Here is a 16,201-nt window from a genome sequence, read left to right on the forward strand (position 1 = left end):
GCCATTATAGGGGTCAGTTTATTCAGGAGCTCCATAGTAGCAGGAGGGGATACATAAATTCCCACCAGAAGCATCTCCAGTCCATTACACATGGCATGAAGCGCTACATACCTACCACCCGGATCCAAATGAAGATCGAGGAGGCAGAACTGGAGAGATCTATGAACCAGAACACTGACCCCCCTGGCATATACAGAGTAGGTAGAATGGTAATATGCCCCAACCCAGGGTTTCTTAAGGGCCAGCGTCTTCCCTCCAGTCAGATGGGTCTCCTGAAGTATGCAGATCTGTGGGGAGTATTTTTTAATATATGTGAATACTAGGGAGCGTTTAAGTTTGGAGTTTAAGCCCCGTACGTTCCAGGACAAAATGGTCAGTGGGGCCATAATCCCGTCACCCATAAAAATACACGGTTTCCCCGGATCACTAACATGTTACCTATAGGCCTTCCTGCTAGCACACATACATCAACCTCCCCCAATATACCTTCCCCCGGGTCTCCCTGCCCCCTTACCAGGAAATAAACATCCTTGGCTCGCGTTTGCTGACACTGAAAGGATACACTGAAAACCTGACCCAAACCAGACATAAAAAAAAATTAGGAAAAAACTGTGAGAAAGACCAGCTGTACACATTAACTCCCCCCCCCCCCACCCCGACATCACCCCCCAAACTTCGGCGTGTCTTAATCCCTAAACAACCTTCCCAGGTATCTACCATGGGGTTGCGTGTGAAGATAAGCACTATGAGTGCTACAGTCCTAACACTGCAAGTCCGGTCTAGTCCATCTTCCGGATGAAAGGGCCCTGCAGAGGCATAGTTTCATAGTTTCACCCGGCCATTGCCGGGGGCACAATCTTAGAAAGAGAACTGTTACAAACCAATAGTTGAAAAATATCACTCAAAAGAAGAGTCACTGGGCTCCACCAGCAAGTGGGGATCGGGCAGGCAGGTCACAGCAGGGGTAATATTCAACTGTTCGGGAAATAACTTCCTGCACCTAATGACCGACCAGTGTATTAACAAGAGCTGGAGCCTGCCCCCACCAGCTACCCCGTAGGAGACCCAGTACACAGTGCAGTCGAGAATGAAAGCGAATCAGTCACAGATCCCCTCAGGGGCGGCTTACCGATCCTCTTGTCCCCGTGGTAGAGTGTCCAGCCAGGCCGCAGCTTCCTCCGGTGAGGTAAAAAATCGTAACGTTTCGCCATCTTGGACTCGGAGCCGGGCTGGGAACAGCATGCTATACTTAATGCGCCTGTTGCGGAGATTTAACTTAACTTGGTCAAAAGACCGACGTAGCTTCTGGGTGTCGATGGAGTAATCTGGGAAGATCATCAAGCGCGCCCCCTCGTAGGTAAGAGCCTCCACTTTACATGCCTCCCGCAGCACCAGGTCACGATCCCTAAAGTGGAGGAGGCGGAGGATGAGCGTGCGTGGAGGAGCCCCCGGGATGGCCCGGATGGCAGGCATTCTATGTGCCCTCTCCACAGTGAAGAACCTCGAAAATGGAGCTTGAGGCAGGAGTGTACGCAGCAAACCTCCAGTAAAAGTCTGGGGGTCTGCACCTTCTGCCCCCTCAGGCAATCCCACAATGCGGAGATTATTCCTCCGATTTCTATTTTCGGAATCTTCCGCTCTGCTTTCTAATATTTTCACCCTGGTCTGCAGCATTCTGAGGGTCCCAGAGTGATCACGCAGCATGTCCTCCGAATCCCCCACGCGGCGTTCCGCCTCGGTCAGCCGAGCATGGAACGAGTCCATATCCCTTCGGATAAGGCTGATATCCAATTGCACCGATTCTATCGTCCCCGTAAGGGCAGACTGGCAGGTCGTAATAGCCTGCATCAGCACCCCGAAATTGGATTGTTCCGACAGAGCCGGGTCCGGATCTTCCAGCGGGGACGCCGTGTGGGTTGGAGGCTTCGGGCCTGGAGACGGGCCGGAGCTAGGCCAGGGCTTCGTTTTAGCCGATGCAGGGGTTCTGCGGCTGTTTGAAGTATCCTTTCCTTGGGTCATCCTCTCCCGGATCCATTTTCGCAGGATGCAGTCCCACTACCCACAATATCTGCAGGGCAAGGATCTCGTTTTCCAGGTGTTCAGCCGGAGCTCACTTCAGTCGGCCATATTGGACACGCCCCCCAGAGCCAAACAAATTCAGGTTGATCCATCACCTTTCATTTTCAAAAGAAACAAAATGAAAGGTCTACAGTCACCAGTGATACACCGCCATCCCTATATACGTATACAACAATACATATCCGGTCCACTCCGACCCCAACTGGACCTCTTAAGGGTTAAAAGTCAGGGGTGTGACATGGCTGAGATCACTTCCTTCACTCACCAATACTATGCACATCACAGATTTCCATTGCTGTTTGTAGATCAAGGTAAATATGCTCTCCCTACCCTAGCACTCACCTGGTGCTTTACCTGCATTCCCTGCACTTTTTGTCTCACTTAAACATTGCTTTACACACATCCTTTTTTTACCATAGGGGTTGATTTCCCAAACAAACACATTTTTTCAGGATTCACTTCCCTATTTATGGTCTCTATGTCTGCTCCATTATTGGATCAGGTTAGTTAAAATTTGTTTCTATACAAATAATTATATAACTTGTTTACTCTGCTTATTTAGTAAGGTTTGACATATACACTTATGCTAGAGTATTATTCTCTTTTATATAAATGTTTTTTACTACATTATATAACTTGTTGTTCATCCTACTAAATTTGGCAAATCACTGAGACATATACATCTATGTTTACGGGGGGTGTGACCGGATGTGTAAGGCAGAGTGGAGTGAGTGAGAGATGTGAGACGCCGTGTGTAACTTCCTCCCAGACCCCATGAGGAGAGCGTGGTGTGGTTAGTGCTATGGCTGGACGCAGTGTGAGGAGGGCTGGAGCTATTCACCGAAGCCGGATGGGAGGAGGAGTGACGTCATACAACTGTATTACCGAGCTGAGCCCTCGGGGATTTCCGCTTACTTCCGGGTCCCGAACCCCAGCGAATACGGCCGAAGACATACGAGCACCTCCGACCAACGCCGAATGCCTTCGAGCCTCCGAGCCCTGCCGAATAAACATAGCACACAGTGGACATCAAGAAGGTTGGATGGGAGGGGAGGGAAAAATATGGGGGAGGTTGGGGGAAAAAAAAATGTGTTTGCACTAATGAATGGGGTTCAGGAGATAACTCAAATAAAGAAAAGACACAAAATATGTGGAGGTAAAAAACAAGGAAAACTTATCGGTTACACGGGGAAAAATTGTAATAAACAATTATACAGCATAACTCACATTAGGAGATATATAATAGATGAAATAGCGGTGATGGTCAGTAAATTTGTTATCTTAGTGGGGATCAAGGTTTTGGAAGTTTGGTATAATTTAATAAAGAAGGTAGGGGGGAGATGGAAGGAACTGGGGTATAAAGGGATTTTAATCTCTGTCTTTTTTAGAAATACTCCCCGCCTCGTTATCTCTCCCTCTCTCCTTTTTTTTCTCCTTTTCTGTTTGTTTACTCTGTGAATGCAGGATGGGAAAATTAAGATAGGCTCCTGGAATGTGAGGGACACAGGTGAAACAAAAAGCGGTGTTTTCCATGATGGAGGGATATGGAGCTGGGTTGGTCTGTCTGTAGGAGACCCACTTAATTAGAGATACAATACATCGGCTGCAGAATAGAAAATATCAATATCAATATCACTCTGTATACTCGTCATATAGTAGAGGGGTGAGTGTCATGGTAAGAACAGGGTTGAATTTTGCCTGTAAGCGGGTCAGCCAAGATGAAAAGGGTAAATATATATTTTTACATTGTTTAATTGAGAACAGAGAATGTGTGTTGGCAAATATCTATATCCCCCCACCATTCAAAATGGAAATGCTGTTTAAATTATATGAATTTCTACTGGGGGTAGATGGAATTCCTATTATAATAGTAGGGGATTTCAACACGGTTTTAGATACTAAAATGGATAGATTTCCAGAAAAGATACTGGTGGAACCGGCTGGGCAGGGGAGGCTGGGTCAGTACATGGAAGAAGTAGGACTACTGGACTTATGGAGAACGGGGAATCCGGGAGCCCAGCAGTATAGCTGCCGTTCGGCCTCGCATTCCACATTGTCCAGAATAGATATGATACTGGGGAATGACCTGGCCCTACAGTTGGTGAAAAAGATTGAATATCGGCCCAGGGGGATATCAGATCATTCCCCAGTGACAGTAGCTTTAAAAATGAGTGAACGAAGGGGACAGAAGGTATGGAAATTGAACCCGCTTTGGTTAGAACTAATAAAAAAAGAGACAGAAGAAGGTCCAGAGAGAATCCAGGTGGAACTAAAAGAATTTTTAAAAAACAACCGTGGTACAGTAACATCAGGGATACTATGGGATGCTCTGAAAGCATTTTTGAGGGGTCTCCTGATTCAATCTATAGCAAAAATTAATAGAAAGTCGAGAGAGCAGGAGGCAAGAATAGGGAGAGAAGTGTTAGAGGCTGAAAGGGACTATATTAGTGACCCTACCCTGGGAAAAGAAAAAATTTGGCTAGATAAACAAGAAGCATTTAGGTTAATGACTTTGAAAAAAGCGGAGTTACAACATATGTTCTATCGTCAAGTCTCTTTTGCAGAAGGGGAAAGTATGGGAAAAATGTTAGTACAATTGGTGAAGAGTAATTCTGGTCCATCTTCAATACCGGTGATTAGGACAATGGGAGGTTACAACGGAAACTGGGAGTATATGTCAAGCATTTAGAGAATACTATAAAAAATTATACACTGCACAGAAAGTGGGGATGGATGAGCAGATGGAGACATTTCTAGGTCACTTAGAGGTACCATGTTTGAAACAAGAAGAAAGAGAAGAATTGGAAGCCCCAATAACTTTGAAAGAACTTCAGGAAGCAGTCGCAAGCATGTCAAACCAAAAATTGCCCGGGCCGGACGGGCTGCCGATTGAAGTATATAAAAACTATGGTGAGATACTGCTTCCTGAACTTCTGGAGACACTAAGAGGAGTAATTGGGGAGGGTAAATTGCCCCTATCAATGATGGAGGCAGTTATAATCTTGCTGTACAAGGAAGGCAAGGATCCATTAAATGTAGCAGCGTACAGACCAATTTCTCTCCTGTGCACTGATGCAAAGATACTGGCTAAGGTATTAGCAACTAGGCTTAACCGAGTTATAGCAAGATTAGTGCACATGGACCAAACGGGGTTCATAGCCAACAGGTCAACCAGCATGAATATTAGGAGAGCCTTTTTGAATTTACAGATCCCAACAGATAATGACACTTCGGGAGCAGTTGTGGCACTAGATGTAACAAAAGCATTTGACAGCGTAGAATGGGGATATATATGGAAAGTATTGGAGAAATTTGGTTTGGGTCCTTCCTTTATCGGTTGGATTAGGATGTTATATGATAAACCCAGTGCAAGACTAAAAATCAATAATGAGCTTTCCGATAAAATAGAGTTTGGGAGAGGAACGAGGCAGGGGTGTCCATTGTCACCCCTACTCTTCGCCCTTGCTATAGAGCCCTTGGCCTGTGCAATTAGAGCAAATCGGGAGATAGTTGGTTTTTTGAGAAAAACTGGGGAGGAAAAAATTGCGCTTTATGCAGATGATATTTTGTTATTTCTGGGTGATATGAGACACTCATTGATAAAAGCAATAGGAATAGTGCAGGAGTTTAGTGGTTTCACAGGGCTGGAGATTAATTGGGAAAAGTCGGAATGTCTCCCTATGGACCCAGTTGATCAGCAAACAGCCCTGGGAGTCCCCCAAATGTCAATAGTGGACAAGTTGAAATACCTTGGAATTATTCTGACAAAGGATCCCAAGCAATTTATAAGTCATAATTTAGCCCCATTATTAGTTAAGTTTAAACAAAAAATTGCTATATGGAAGCGACTGCCTCTATCGGTGGCTGGCAGATGTAATCTGATAAAAATGATCTGGATGCCCCAACTTCTATATATACTGCATAATACCCCAATATGGATTAATAGAAGTTGGTTCAATAAGATCGAGATGTTGTTCAGGGAATTAATATGGAAGGGAGGACAGGCCAGATTGCGATTGCGGATGCTTCAGCTACCGGTAGAGGAAGGAGGCTTTGCAGTCCCGTACCCGGAGTGTTATTTCTGGTCATCACAATTACAACAGCTAGGGGGAATCGAAGTGGTGAATGGAGGAACCCCAAATGGGAGACTTGTCTTAACAGGCTCCCCACATAGGACGCTGATTGAGACCTTGGAAGCAGATTCATTGCAGTATAGATGTCCTACAGTAAAAATGATGTTAAAGATATGGGATATGGTTAAAAAAAAAATGGGATATAGGGAAATAACAAAGTATACACCTCTTTGGAATAATAGGAAGCTACAAGAATTATGGCGGGTTGGTAAAATCTTAGAATGGGAAAAATGTGGTATTGAAAGGTTGAACCGTTTATATGGAGGCAGGGGTATTAAAACTTTTGAAGAACTGCAAAAAGAATTCAAGCTACCACAAAACTCATTCTATGCATATATACAAGTGAGACATGCCCTAAAGACCCAGTTTGGAAATTTATTATTGGTATGGGAAGAATTGCCGTTGATACAACTGGTAGCACAAGCAGGACCCACCAAAGGATTAATATCAAAATTTTACTCCCAGTTAGATAAACAGATTAATTGTGAGAGGAAAAGTAGGGTTGAGAAGGAGAAATGGGAGCTAGACGTAGGTAATATAACACAGTCACAGTGGAAAACGATCCTAGAGGCATGCCCAAAGATTTCGGTCCCCCCCCCCCCCATAAGATATCACACCTGATGGTGATTAACAGAGCATACTACACCCCCCAGAGACTATTTAGATTTGGTAAAAGAGCAGACGATAGCTGTCCCAGGTGTGGGTGGATGGGAAACTTAATACACATGCTCTGGAAGTGTCCTAAATTATTTCGATATTGGAAAGGAGTAGTAGAGACATTAAGTAGAATTTTCGGGACCGTGATAGAATTAAATGCTGTGGTGTGTATTTTAGGATACAGAAATGAGAGAGCAGAGAGAAAGGGAGTAACTATTGTAATTCTAAGAGGTTTATTTCAAGCCAGGAGGATGATCGCTAGGAGATGGCAATCAAACCTAGCCCCCACAGTAGAAGATTGGGTGAGAGCTGTAAATGAATACCTATGTAAGGAGAGAGCAGTATATGCAAAACGAAATAACTTAAGAGTTTAATAAAAACTGGCGAGATTGGATAGAGGAGATGCATACCCCAGTATAAACTACAATAACCAAAGGAAGAGGATAAGGTGGGGGGGGGGAGGTGGGAGGGAGCAGGGAAGAGAGGGATAAGGGTATTGGAATCACTTTAAGTAATTAGTTCTAAAGGGAAAGGTGAAAAGAAAAGAAGAGAAACACACGGAAGGGCAAAAGTATCAATACAACACTGGAGGGGAGGGGGGGATGAAGGGATAGAAAGGGAGGAAAGGAGGGGGGGGGTTAATTAAATAGGAAAAATGAAGGAAGTGAAAAATAGATGAGGAGGGATGTTGGGGTGTTATGGTATTGTTTAGATATTGTTTTCATTTTGTTATCTATTATCGGAGTATGGATACATATACATGACTCCCCCCTTCCTTAAATCTCAGACTCTTGAACGGAAGGAACTTGTATTGGATTATTGGTAACTTTGTGTTATTTTTAAAATGACTAAAAGGATGTCTGTATAAGGTGTAAAAAATTTAATAAAGATTAATATATAAAAAAAAAAAAATACATCTATGTTTACAGCTGATATCTATCAAGTTGAATACTGAGACAATTAGGACCATTCACCTTCACCCATGCCATGTCTGCCGCCTGGCACCCCCCTTGGGGGTATCTGTGTTAGTCCTCTCCCCCTCAACTCCCGTGCCATACTCTGGCTGCTGCCATCCATTTGGGGGTTCAGCGATGGAAACACTGGTTTCGTTCATTGTTAAGTATAGGGCCGTTTTGCTCTGGCCCATTCTGCCATTGTTCTTACATTAACTACTGTGACACATCTTTTTGTCTATTTAGATACACTTGATCCGCATCCTCCCCTGATGAGCGAGCAATGATCTTGCGAAATGCGTGTCGGGTCATCTGATGCGTGCATTAGTATATACTGCATTGTATAATGTTTGTATTAAATTGATGTATTCTTTTTACTTTGTGCAAATCCATTGGCTGAGCCAGTATGCTATATTATCTATGTATGTACAATTATTTTAATAAACATTTATACTACTATTACTCATGTTACTCAGTGGCTAACTGTGACCACCTCATTTAAAGTCCCAGGGCGACTCTCCTATTTTTGTTAATTTTCAAAAGGGGGGTCTGTCAACGATTCTAATTCTCCCAAGGAGTGTGCAGTAACATACACCTCCTTCGATGCGGCGGTCGCCTGGGTACGGCGATATGGTCAAGGGGCACTGATGGCCAAGTCAGACATCGAGTCGGTGTTCCGCCTGTTACCAGTTCACCCGGATAGCTTTCGGGCTACTGGGCTGCACATGGGAGGGAGGATACTACGTGGACAGGTCCCTGCCGATGGGTTGTTCTCGTGTGTTCTTTTCAAAAAGTTCAGCTCCTTTCTGAAGTGGGCAGTCTGGGATGTTTCGGGCATCAACTTGGTCCTGCATTACTTGGATGATTTTTTATGTGTTGGCCCGGCAGGCTCCAATACCTGCGCATTCCTACTGGGAACGTTTGAACACCTGGCTGAACGGTTCGGGGTCCCTCTGGTTCCGAAGAAGACGGAGGGCCCTACGGCGACCATCACATTTCTAGGCCTAGAAATAGACTCAGTAAAGATGGAATGCCGATTGCTGAGGGACAAGCTGGAAAAGCTTCAGGAGGAAGTTCGGGGGACCAGGGGAAAGTGCAAATTAACACTGCATCAACTTCAATCGCTGCTAGGGAAACTGAACTTTGCCTGCCACATTATTCCAATGGGAAGGGTCTTCTGCCGCCGGCTGTCCTCGGTAACTGCAGGAGTTCGGTCTCCCACACACTTTCTGAGTCTTAATAAAGAGCACAGGGAGGATTTACGGGTATGGCACGACTTCCTAGAGCCTTTTAATGGGTGCGCTCTGTGGATGTCAGGCCCGGTCGGCAACTGTGATCTGGAGCTTTTCACTGGGTTCGGGGCCTTCTTCAAAGGACAGTGGTGTGCAGCGCGATGGCCACCTGAGTGGGATGAGGCGGGGGTGCTAAAGAACCTGGTCCTGTTGGAATTATTTCCAATTGTTGTGGCCATGGAGATTTGGGGGGAATCGTTCCGCAACCTGAAGGTGCGATTCAACTGCGACAACATGGGGGTGGTACAAGTGATCAACAGGCTGACGGTGGCATCTGTTCCGGTGGTCAGGCTATTAAGGCATTTGGTGCTGAGTTGCTTGCAGGTGAATACATTCATTTATGCTGTGCACTTGCCAGGGATTGATAACACTTTGACTGACCATTTGTCTCGTTTTCAGTGGGACAGGCTCCTTGCAGTTGGCACCAGAGACGGAGCAACACGGGGTCACCTGTCCCAACTGGATGTGGAGCATAGCATTGGGACTGCAGCAAAGTGCATCAAGCAATCTGTGAGTACGGCCGCGTGAAATGCATACTTAAAGGTATGGAGCGACTGGTTTGAGTGCCTGACCAGGATCGGCATGTCCACCGAGGATCTGGGTGTGTCCCATGCCGTACTTTATTTTATCAGCAGGGGGTTAGAGACTGGTGTCTCACCCGCAGCTATTGATCGGAAACTAACAGGTTTGGCATTTCTATTTAAGTGCCAAGGGCAAAGGGGCTACACCAAAGATTTTTGAATTAAACAAGCGGTGAAGGGGTATAGGAAAGCTCATAAGAGGAGGGACAGCAGGTGCCCTGTCTCATTCGACATGCTTCAGGTTTTATGTACAACAGTGGAAAAGGTTTGCAGCTCGGGTTACGAGCAAGCTTTATTCAGAGCGGCGTTTGTGATGGCGTTTTTTGGGGCGGTGCGCGTGGGCAAGTTGGGAAGTCCGTCAAAAAGAGTACAAGGGGGGTCTGATGGTGGGCGATGTTGAAGTCGGACAAGAGCACCTCAGAATCTGGATCAGGAGATCTAAGACTGATCAGAGTGGGAGGGGGGTGTCAATTAGAGGTCGGCAGGATCGCAGAGTCCAGCATTTGCCTGGTAAGGGCGTTAAGGAGTTTCTGGGAGATGCGACCACAGGTTGCGGGTTCCTTGTTCATACACGATGATGGGTCCTCCCTCTCAAGGTTCCAATTAGTCGCTGTATTTCGGAAGTGCATCACCTTGGTCGGGTTCGATCCAATTACTTTTTCCTCACATTCGTTCCGCGTAGGGGCAGCTATGGAGGCGTCCAGGGCAGGTTTGAGTCAGGAGGTGGTTAGGTGTATTGGCAGGTGGGATCCTGATAGGTTTAAATTATATGTCCGCCCACAGCTGTTGGTATAGCAGGGGGCTCATAACTATTTGGGTTGTTAAGTCATGGTGGTATTGCATTGCACATGGTGGTTGTTGGTTGCCGTTTACAGGTCAGGAAGTTGGCCTGGTGTGGATACTTGGCCATTCATACGTCTACTGGGGGGCCATGAGAGCTCACGTTCGACCGAACGGCAGGCAACTGCATATATCCAGACAGGAGGCGCAGGTCCGGTGGATCAGGGTACTGGGCGAGGGTCACAGGTTTTCCCGGCTGAACAGGGCCCCAGATGTATTGCTCTTACACGTAGGGGGCAATGATATGGGAGCCAGATCCATGAGGGAACTGATCGGGGACATTACGTGTGATTTTTTTTGTTTTGTTTTGTTTTTTTTGTTTTTTTGAGGCTCAAAGCTGCTTTATCCACACATGGCAATGGTGTGGTCCAACATGGTGGGGAGGAGGTCTTGCCAGCTGGCGGGGTCAGATAAAAAGGTGGACAGGGCCAGAATAAAAGTAAAAAAAGAGGTCAGCAGGTTCTTTATCAGGAATGTTGGCCTTTCCATCCACCACAGGGAGTTAGAAGTGGACACATGGAGGTATTTGAGGAGTGACGGGGTCCACCTGACAGACGTATGGGCTGACTTGTGGTCAATGGGGTTGCAGGAGGGAATTCAGAGAGGGCTCAAGGTGTGGAGGTGCACGCAAGGGTAACGGGTTACCCCTTTTGTGCTGTGGCAGTCTTTTGGGTCGCTGGAAGAGGAGAAGGAGAGGTACATGTATGGAACATGTAGTACCCATCCATGGCATGGGGGTGGTTATTGTACTTCCGGGTTAAGAGGGGTTAACCCGGAAGGGTTAAAAAAGGGTAGGTCACTGTGACTGGTTGGGTACCGCCTCCGAGTCTGGGGTTTCCGACTGGAGGCAAGAGTTCAAGGTAGCTGTTCACAGTGACCAGTGGTTTGTGGTTTCCCCTATTCATGACCCATTTAAAGGAGTTTGAAGTGACAGTGTAAAAGTTAAAAAGGTTATTTATTAAACTTTACATTTTATTAATAAAAGGCCGGCTGGCCATTTACTCCACACCTTGTCAAGTCATTTGTTAATAAGGGAGTAGTGTCCGGGTAGTGGTATAAGGTTATCAGGTCACTGGACTTTGGCCCTACATATGTCATGGGTTATACAACGATGATTAACCCAAAATTTGAAAAATGAACTACAAAATAAAAGTGGCACAGGAAAGATTAACTTTGCTGAATGGTGATTTTGAATTTGCGATTTAGACAAAAATGTATTTGTGTGCATAATTACTCCTATATTGTAAGCTCTAATGAGCAGGGCCCTCTGATTCCTCCTGTATTTAATTGTATTGTAAATGTACTGTCTGTCCTCACATTGTAAAGCGATGAGCAAACTGTTGGGGCTATGTAAATCCTGTATAATTATACATATTATGAATTTTAGCTCAATTCTTGAGTGTATTCTTCCTTACTTTGGACAACTTTCACAGGATCCTGAAGAAAAATTACTTAAAAATCAAACAGCAATACAAAGATGATTAACCCAAAAATTTAAAATGTAGTTTCAAAATAAAAATGAAAGAGAGGCTGTGCTGGATGACGATTTTGAATTGCAAATTAGATGAATCATAAACAATTTATCAGACCTCAGTCTCTGTATTTAAATAAAAATGATTTTTGTTATTAGATATATACAGTGGGGGTTATTTACTAAAGGAAAATCCACTTTGCACTGCAAGTGCGCTTGGAAGTAAAGTCGCTGTAGATCCAAGGGGGGCATGCAAGGAAAATAACAAACAGCATTTTAGCTTGCACATGATTGGATGATAAAATCAGCAGAGCTTGCCCTCATTTCAGATCTACCCCTTAGATTTAGAGCGACTGCACTTCCAAGTGCGCTTGCAGTGCAAAGTGGATTTGCCTTTTGTAAATAACCCCCAGTATCTCACAAAAGTGATTATAACCCTCAAATTTTTGTAAATATTTTATTAAATGTTTTCATGTGGCAACACTGAAGAAATTATACTTTGCTACAATGTAAAGTAGTGAGTGCACAGCTTGTATAACAGTGTAAATTTGCTGTCCCCTCAAAATAACTCAACACACAGCCATTAATGTCTAAACCGCTGGCAACCAAATGAGTAAAAAATTTCAAAATTGGGGACAATTAACCATTTTCCCTCCCCGGTGTCATGTGACTTGTTAGTATTACAAGGTCTCAGGGGTGAATGGGGAGCAGGTGTGTTAAATTTGGTGTTATTGCTCTTACTCTCTTTTACTGGTCACTGAAAGTCCAAAATGGCACCTCGTGGCAAAGAACTCTCTGGGGATCTGAAAAAAATAATTGTTGCTCTACATGAAGATGGCCTAGGCCATTGATGGCGAACCTTAGCACCCCAGATGTTTTGGAACTACGTTTCCCATGATGCTCAAATACACTGCAGAGTGCCTAAGCATCATGGGAAATGTAGTTCCAAAACATCTGGGGTGCCAAGGTTCGCCATCACTGGCCTAGGCTATAAGAAGATTGCCAAGACCCTTTAACAGGACAGGAAGAGGACTCCAGGGGCAACCTGTGAAGCTCTGGTGAACTCCATACATAAGAGAGTTAAGGCAGTGCTGGAAAAAATTGGTGGCCACACAAAATATTGACACTTTTGGCCCAATTTGGACATAGGGGTGTACTCGCCTTTGTTGCCAGCGGTTTAGACATTAATGGCTGTGTGTTGAGTTATTTTGAGGGGACAGTAAATTTACACTGTTATACAAGCTGTATACTTGATACTTTACATTGTAGCAAAGTGTAATTTCCTCAGTGTTGTCACATGTAAATATATGAATATAAAAATGTGAGGGGTGTACCCACTTTTGTGAGATGTGTATATATGTATATATATATATATATATATATATATATATAGATAGATAGATAGATAGATAGATAGATAGATAATATAAAGACTTTGGTCTGTGTATAATACAATTTATGAATTATAGCCGTCTTAATACTTATATTGAAGGTGCCGGATCCGACATGGAAGAACGCAATCTGTCTATCATTTCTTATTGTGTGTATTTTACTAATCAATCAGCCTCATTGATTTTGGATCATAGAGTACAATGTGATGTTTATAATTCTGTTGCCTATTCTTCAGCCCAATGGCCACAAAAGGTAGACTCCAGTAGTGGCTGTGAATTTGATCATTCATTTGAAAAGGGATTAGAACGGCATTGATCTCTTGCAGTCTCTAACTCTCTTCTGCAGCATGTTTTTAGTTACCAAGAACATCTGTATCGGGTCTCTAACCATCTCCTGTAGTTTTCATGGGACAGCAGGCTGGAATTTTATTGAATAACTTGAAATAAGACAAGCAGACAGGTGTTGTGATTAAAATGGTATTTCTATATACCTGACAAAAACCAGCTAGGTGTAACTAACGCAATTACAATACTCACGAAAAACTTTAACTAATGCTGCAGCATTAGGAGACAATGCTGCAGCAGTTTCAGCAGTTGTCTAATTTATTGTGGGAGGGGTTGCACTTTATATGCACCCTTACCAGCCAATCATTGCATAGAACATGGGTGTGGTTAATACATAGGCGTACATTACACACCATCATTACATATCATTTACATATCATTACTCATGTCATCTGCTTCTGAATCACAGTCATGGGATATGTGGCCCAGACATATTGTGACACAATCTCTTTATTTAGACAGCATAGAACGAGACTGCCTATGCAAGCTATATTTCCTTATGTGCATGTTTACAGAAAAACTGCCACAGTCTGCAGATATAGAACCTAAGCCAGCCAGTAAAGTTAACCCAAGTTAATCCTATATGAACTTACAAAGATGGAGTCACTCTGGTTCAGCCATATTACTACAATCCCCTCTAAGTCATGACAAACCACGAACATGACTTACTTCTTCTCACTGTGACATACTCATCCCGGTGGCCATAGTAAAAGTTAAGATATACTCTATTAGCTGCAGCTGGGTTGGAAGGTCAAATACCTCGGAAACCATGCACATAATAAACCTGAAGCAGGCATATAAAAGTAATACCATAAGCAAAATCAGTACAACACAGATTGCAATATCCCCAATCCAGGATTAATCCAGGATTCAGCATTGAGACCAAACCGCTCCATGTTACCCAGGGGGCTCCCAAGCAATTATTTAGCTTTTTCATCATGTCAATACCCCCTCAGGCTCCTGAGAGGAATCATGCCCAGGTCATGTTCATTTCCAGAAACAATGACCTAGCTTAACAGTGTTTGAGGAGGCACCCAGGATGAACACTAGCCTTGAGCAAGTGATGTTCCTCACTGTCCCTGAGAATAACCACTATCAGAACCAATGGGGTCAAGTAACACCATCCCCTGGAATCATTCAGAATCCATGGATGGCATGGTCTTCCACAACAAATGTACGTGCTGTTGTCCAAGGCCAATGGCTGTCTGCTTAAGGACCTGTTGGGCACCCTCTGAGAATCCTGCAAAAGCAAGCTGTGAAAGTAGCTTGGCCATCTCAGTATGGGGGCCAGAGGCATGCATGAAGTGTGACGTAGGGCACGATCTAAGGTGTCGAGCACTGTGGAGTTCCTGCAGATTCTGAATGCACATCCCCTCTATGTCCAATGAGTGTGTTACTAGTGATTTTATCGGGTAGGCCACATATAACCTTAAGGCTCCCCCTAGAACACAGAGCCTGGTAGATGACATGTGAACCAATACATATACAATACAGTGCCTATGCCAGCATCCCTTCAAACAGTATACACTGAGATGGTCGAGCATGTCCTGGACACACTACAACAACAATCCCAATATTACCCCCTGACCCTCACCCGGATCACCTTCTAAGCATGCAAAAATAGGAAACAACAAACATCTAATCTCAGCTGCATAGCAATTGACCATGGAATGCAAAAGGGAGGAAGGGGCGTGACAGTCCATAGAAACAAGTGGGAGGGGCATGATAGCCTTTAGGCCAAATAAAAATAGTCCCAAAGAAATACTCAAAAAGAAAAGTCTCTTGGATGGCTTCTGAATGTCCATTAGATTTGCAGAAAAGGAAGGAAAAAGAAATGTCCACATTATAACTCTCATTCTGCTCAACTATTTCCAAAACCTTTTAGTTCAATTCTGTGATCACTCATATGTACAGACAGGAATTCTCTACCCCAAAACACTGCCTCTTTGTAAGGACAGAACTTGATATCCACAGACAGAGTGGAACTGAAGCGTTGGGCGAGACCAGGGACTTTCGGCTGGCACATCTGGATCTTTTTCATGTGGTGCTCACAGGAATTTTGTACCCCAGGTTTGCGTCATGTGGCTCCTCCTTGAGGTATCATTCGCAGGAACAGTTTCCAGCCGGAGTCCGCCTTTAGTCATCTGAGCACCTCCTATGGTATTTGAACAACAAAGATGAACAACAAAGATTTCCATGTTAAAGCTGTAGTCATCACTTCACTCGGACAGGATATAGGGCAGGGTATGGATGGGGTGTAGGGTATGACTGGGGTGGGCATTTCTTCATGTGAATAGGGCTGTGGGTGAATGCAGGCTGGCTGGGGCAGATACTCCTCATCCGACATGAGTAGTCACAGAATCTACCTGATCAATTCAGGCCTTAACCATTGGAGATATTAAAAATAATATTCTCAATTGACTCAAACATAAGTAAAACATGCAGGAATGAAAATGTTT

General features: G+C 44.3%; 1 protein-coding gene across 1 annotated transcript in view; it reads left to right on the top strand.

The window, feature by feature from the left end:
* Positions 1-2,881: 2,881 nt before the first annotated feature.
* LOC143929785 (pancreatic lipase-related protein 2-like) overlaps positions 2,882-16,201 on the top strand; it is a 137,734-nt gene continuing 124,414 nt past the window's right edge. Inside the window, exons 1-3 of the mRNA XM_077453763.1 lie at positions 2,882-3,116; positions 8,711-9,438; positions 9,514-9,624. Of these exons, the coding sequence (XP_077309889.1) occupies positions 2,882-3,116; positions 8,711-9,438; positions 9,514-9,624 (1,074 nt within the window). The remainder of the gene's footprint in view (positions 3,117-8,710; positions 9,439-9,513; positions 9,625-16,201) is intronic.

Source organism: Lithobates pipiens, unplaced genomic scaffold (genome assembly GCF_037356315.1).
Source record: "Lithobates pipiens isolate NorthernLeopardFrog02 unplaced genomic scaffold, aLitPip1_a1.2 Scaffold_25, whole genome shotgun sequence".
Taxonomy (NCBI): Eukaryota; Metazoa; Chordata; class Amphibia; order Anura; family Ranidae; genus Lithobates; species Lithobates pipiens.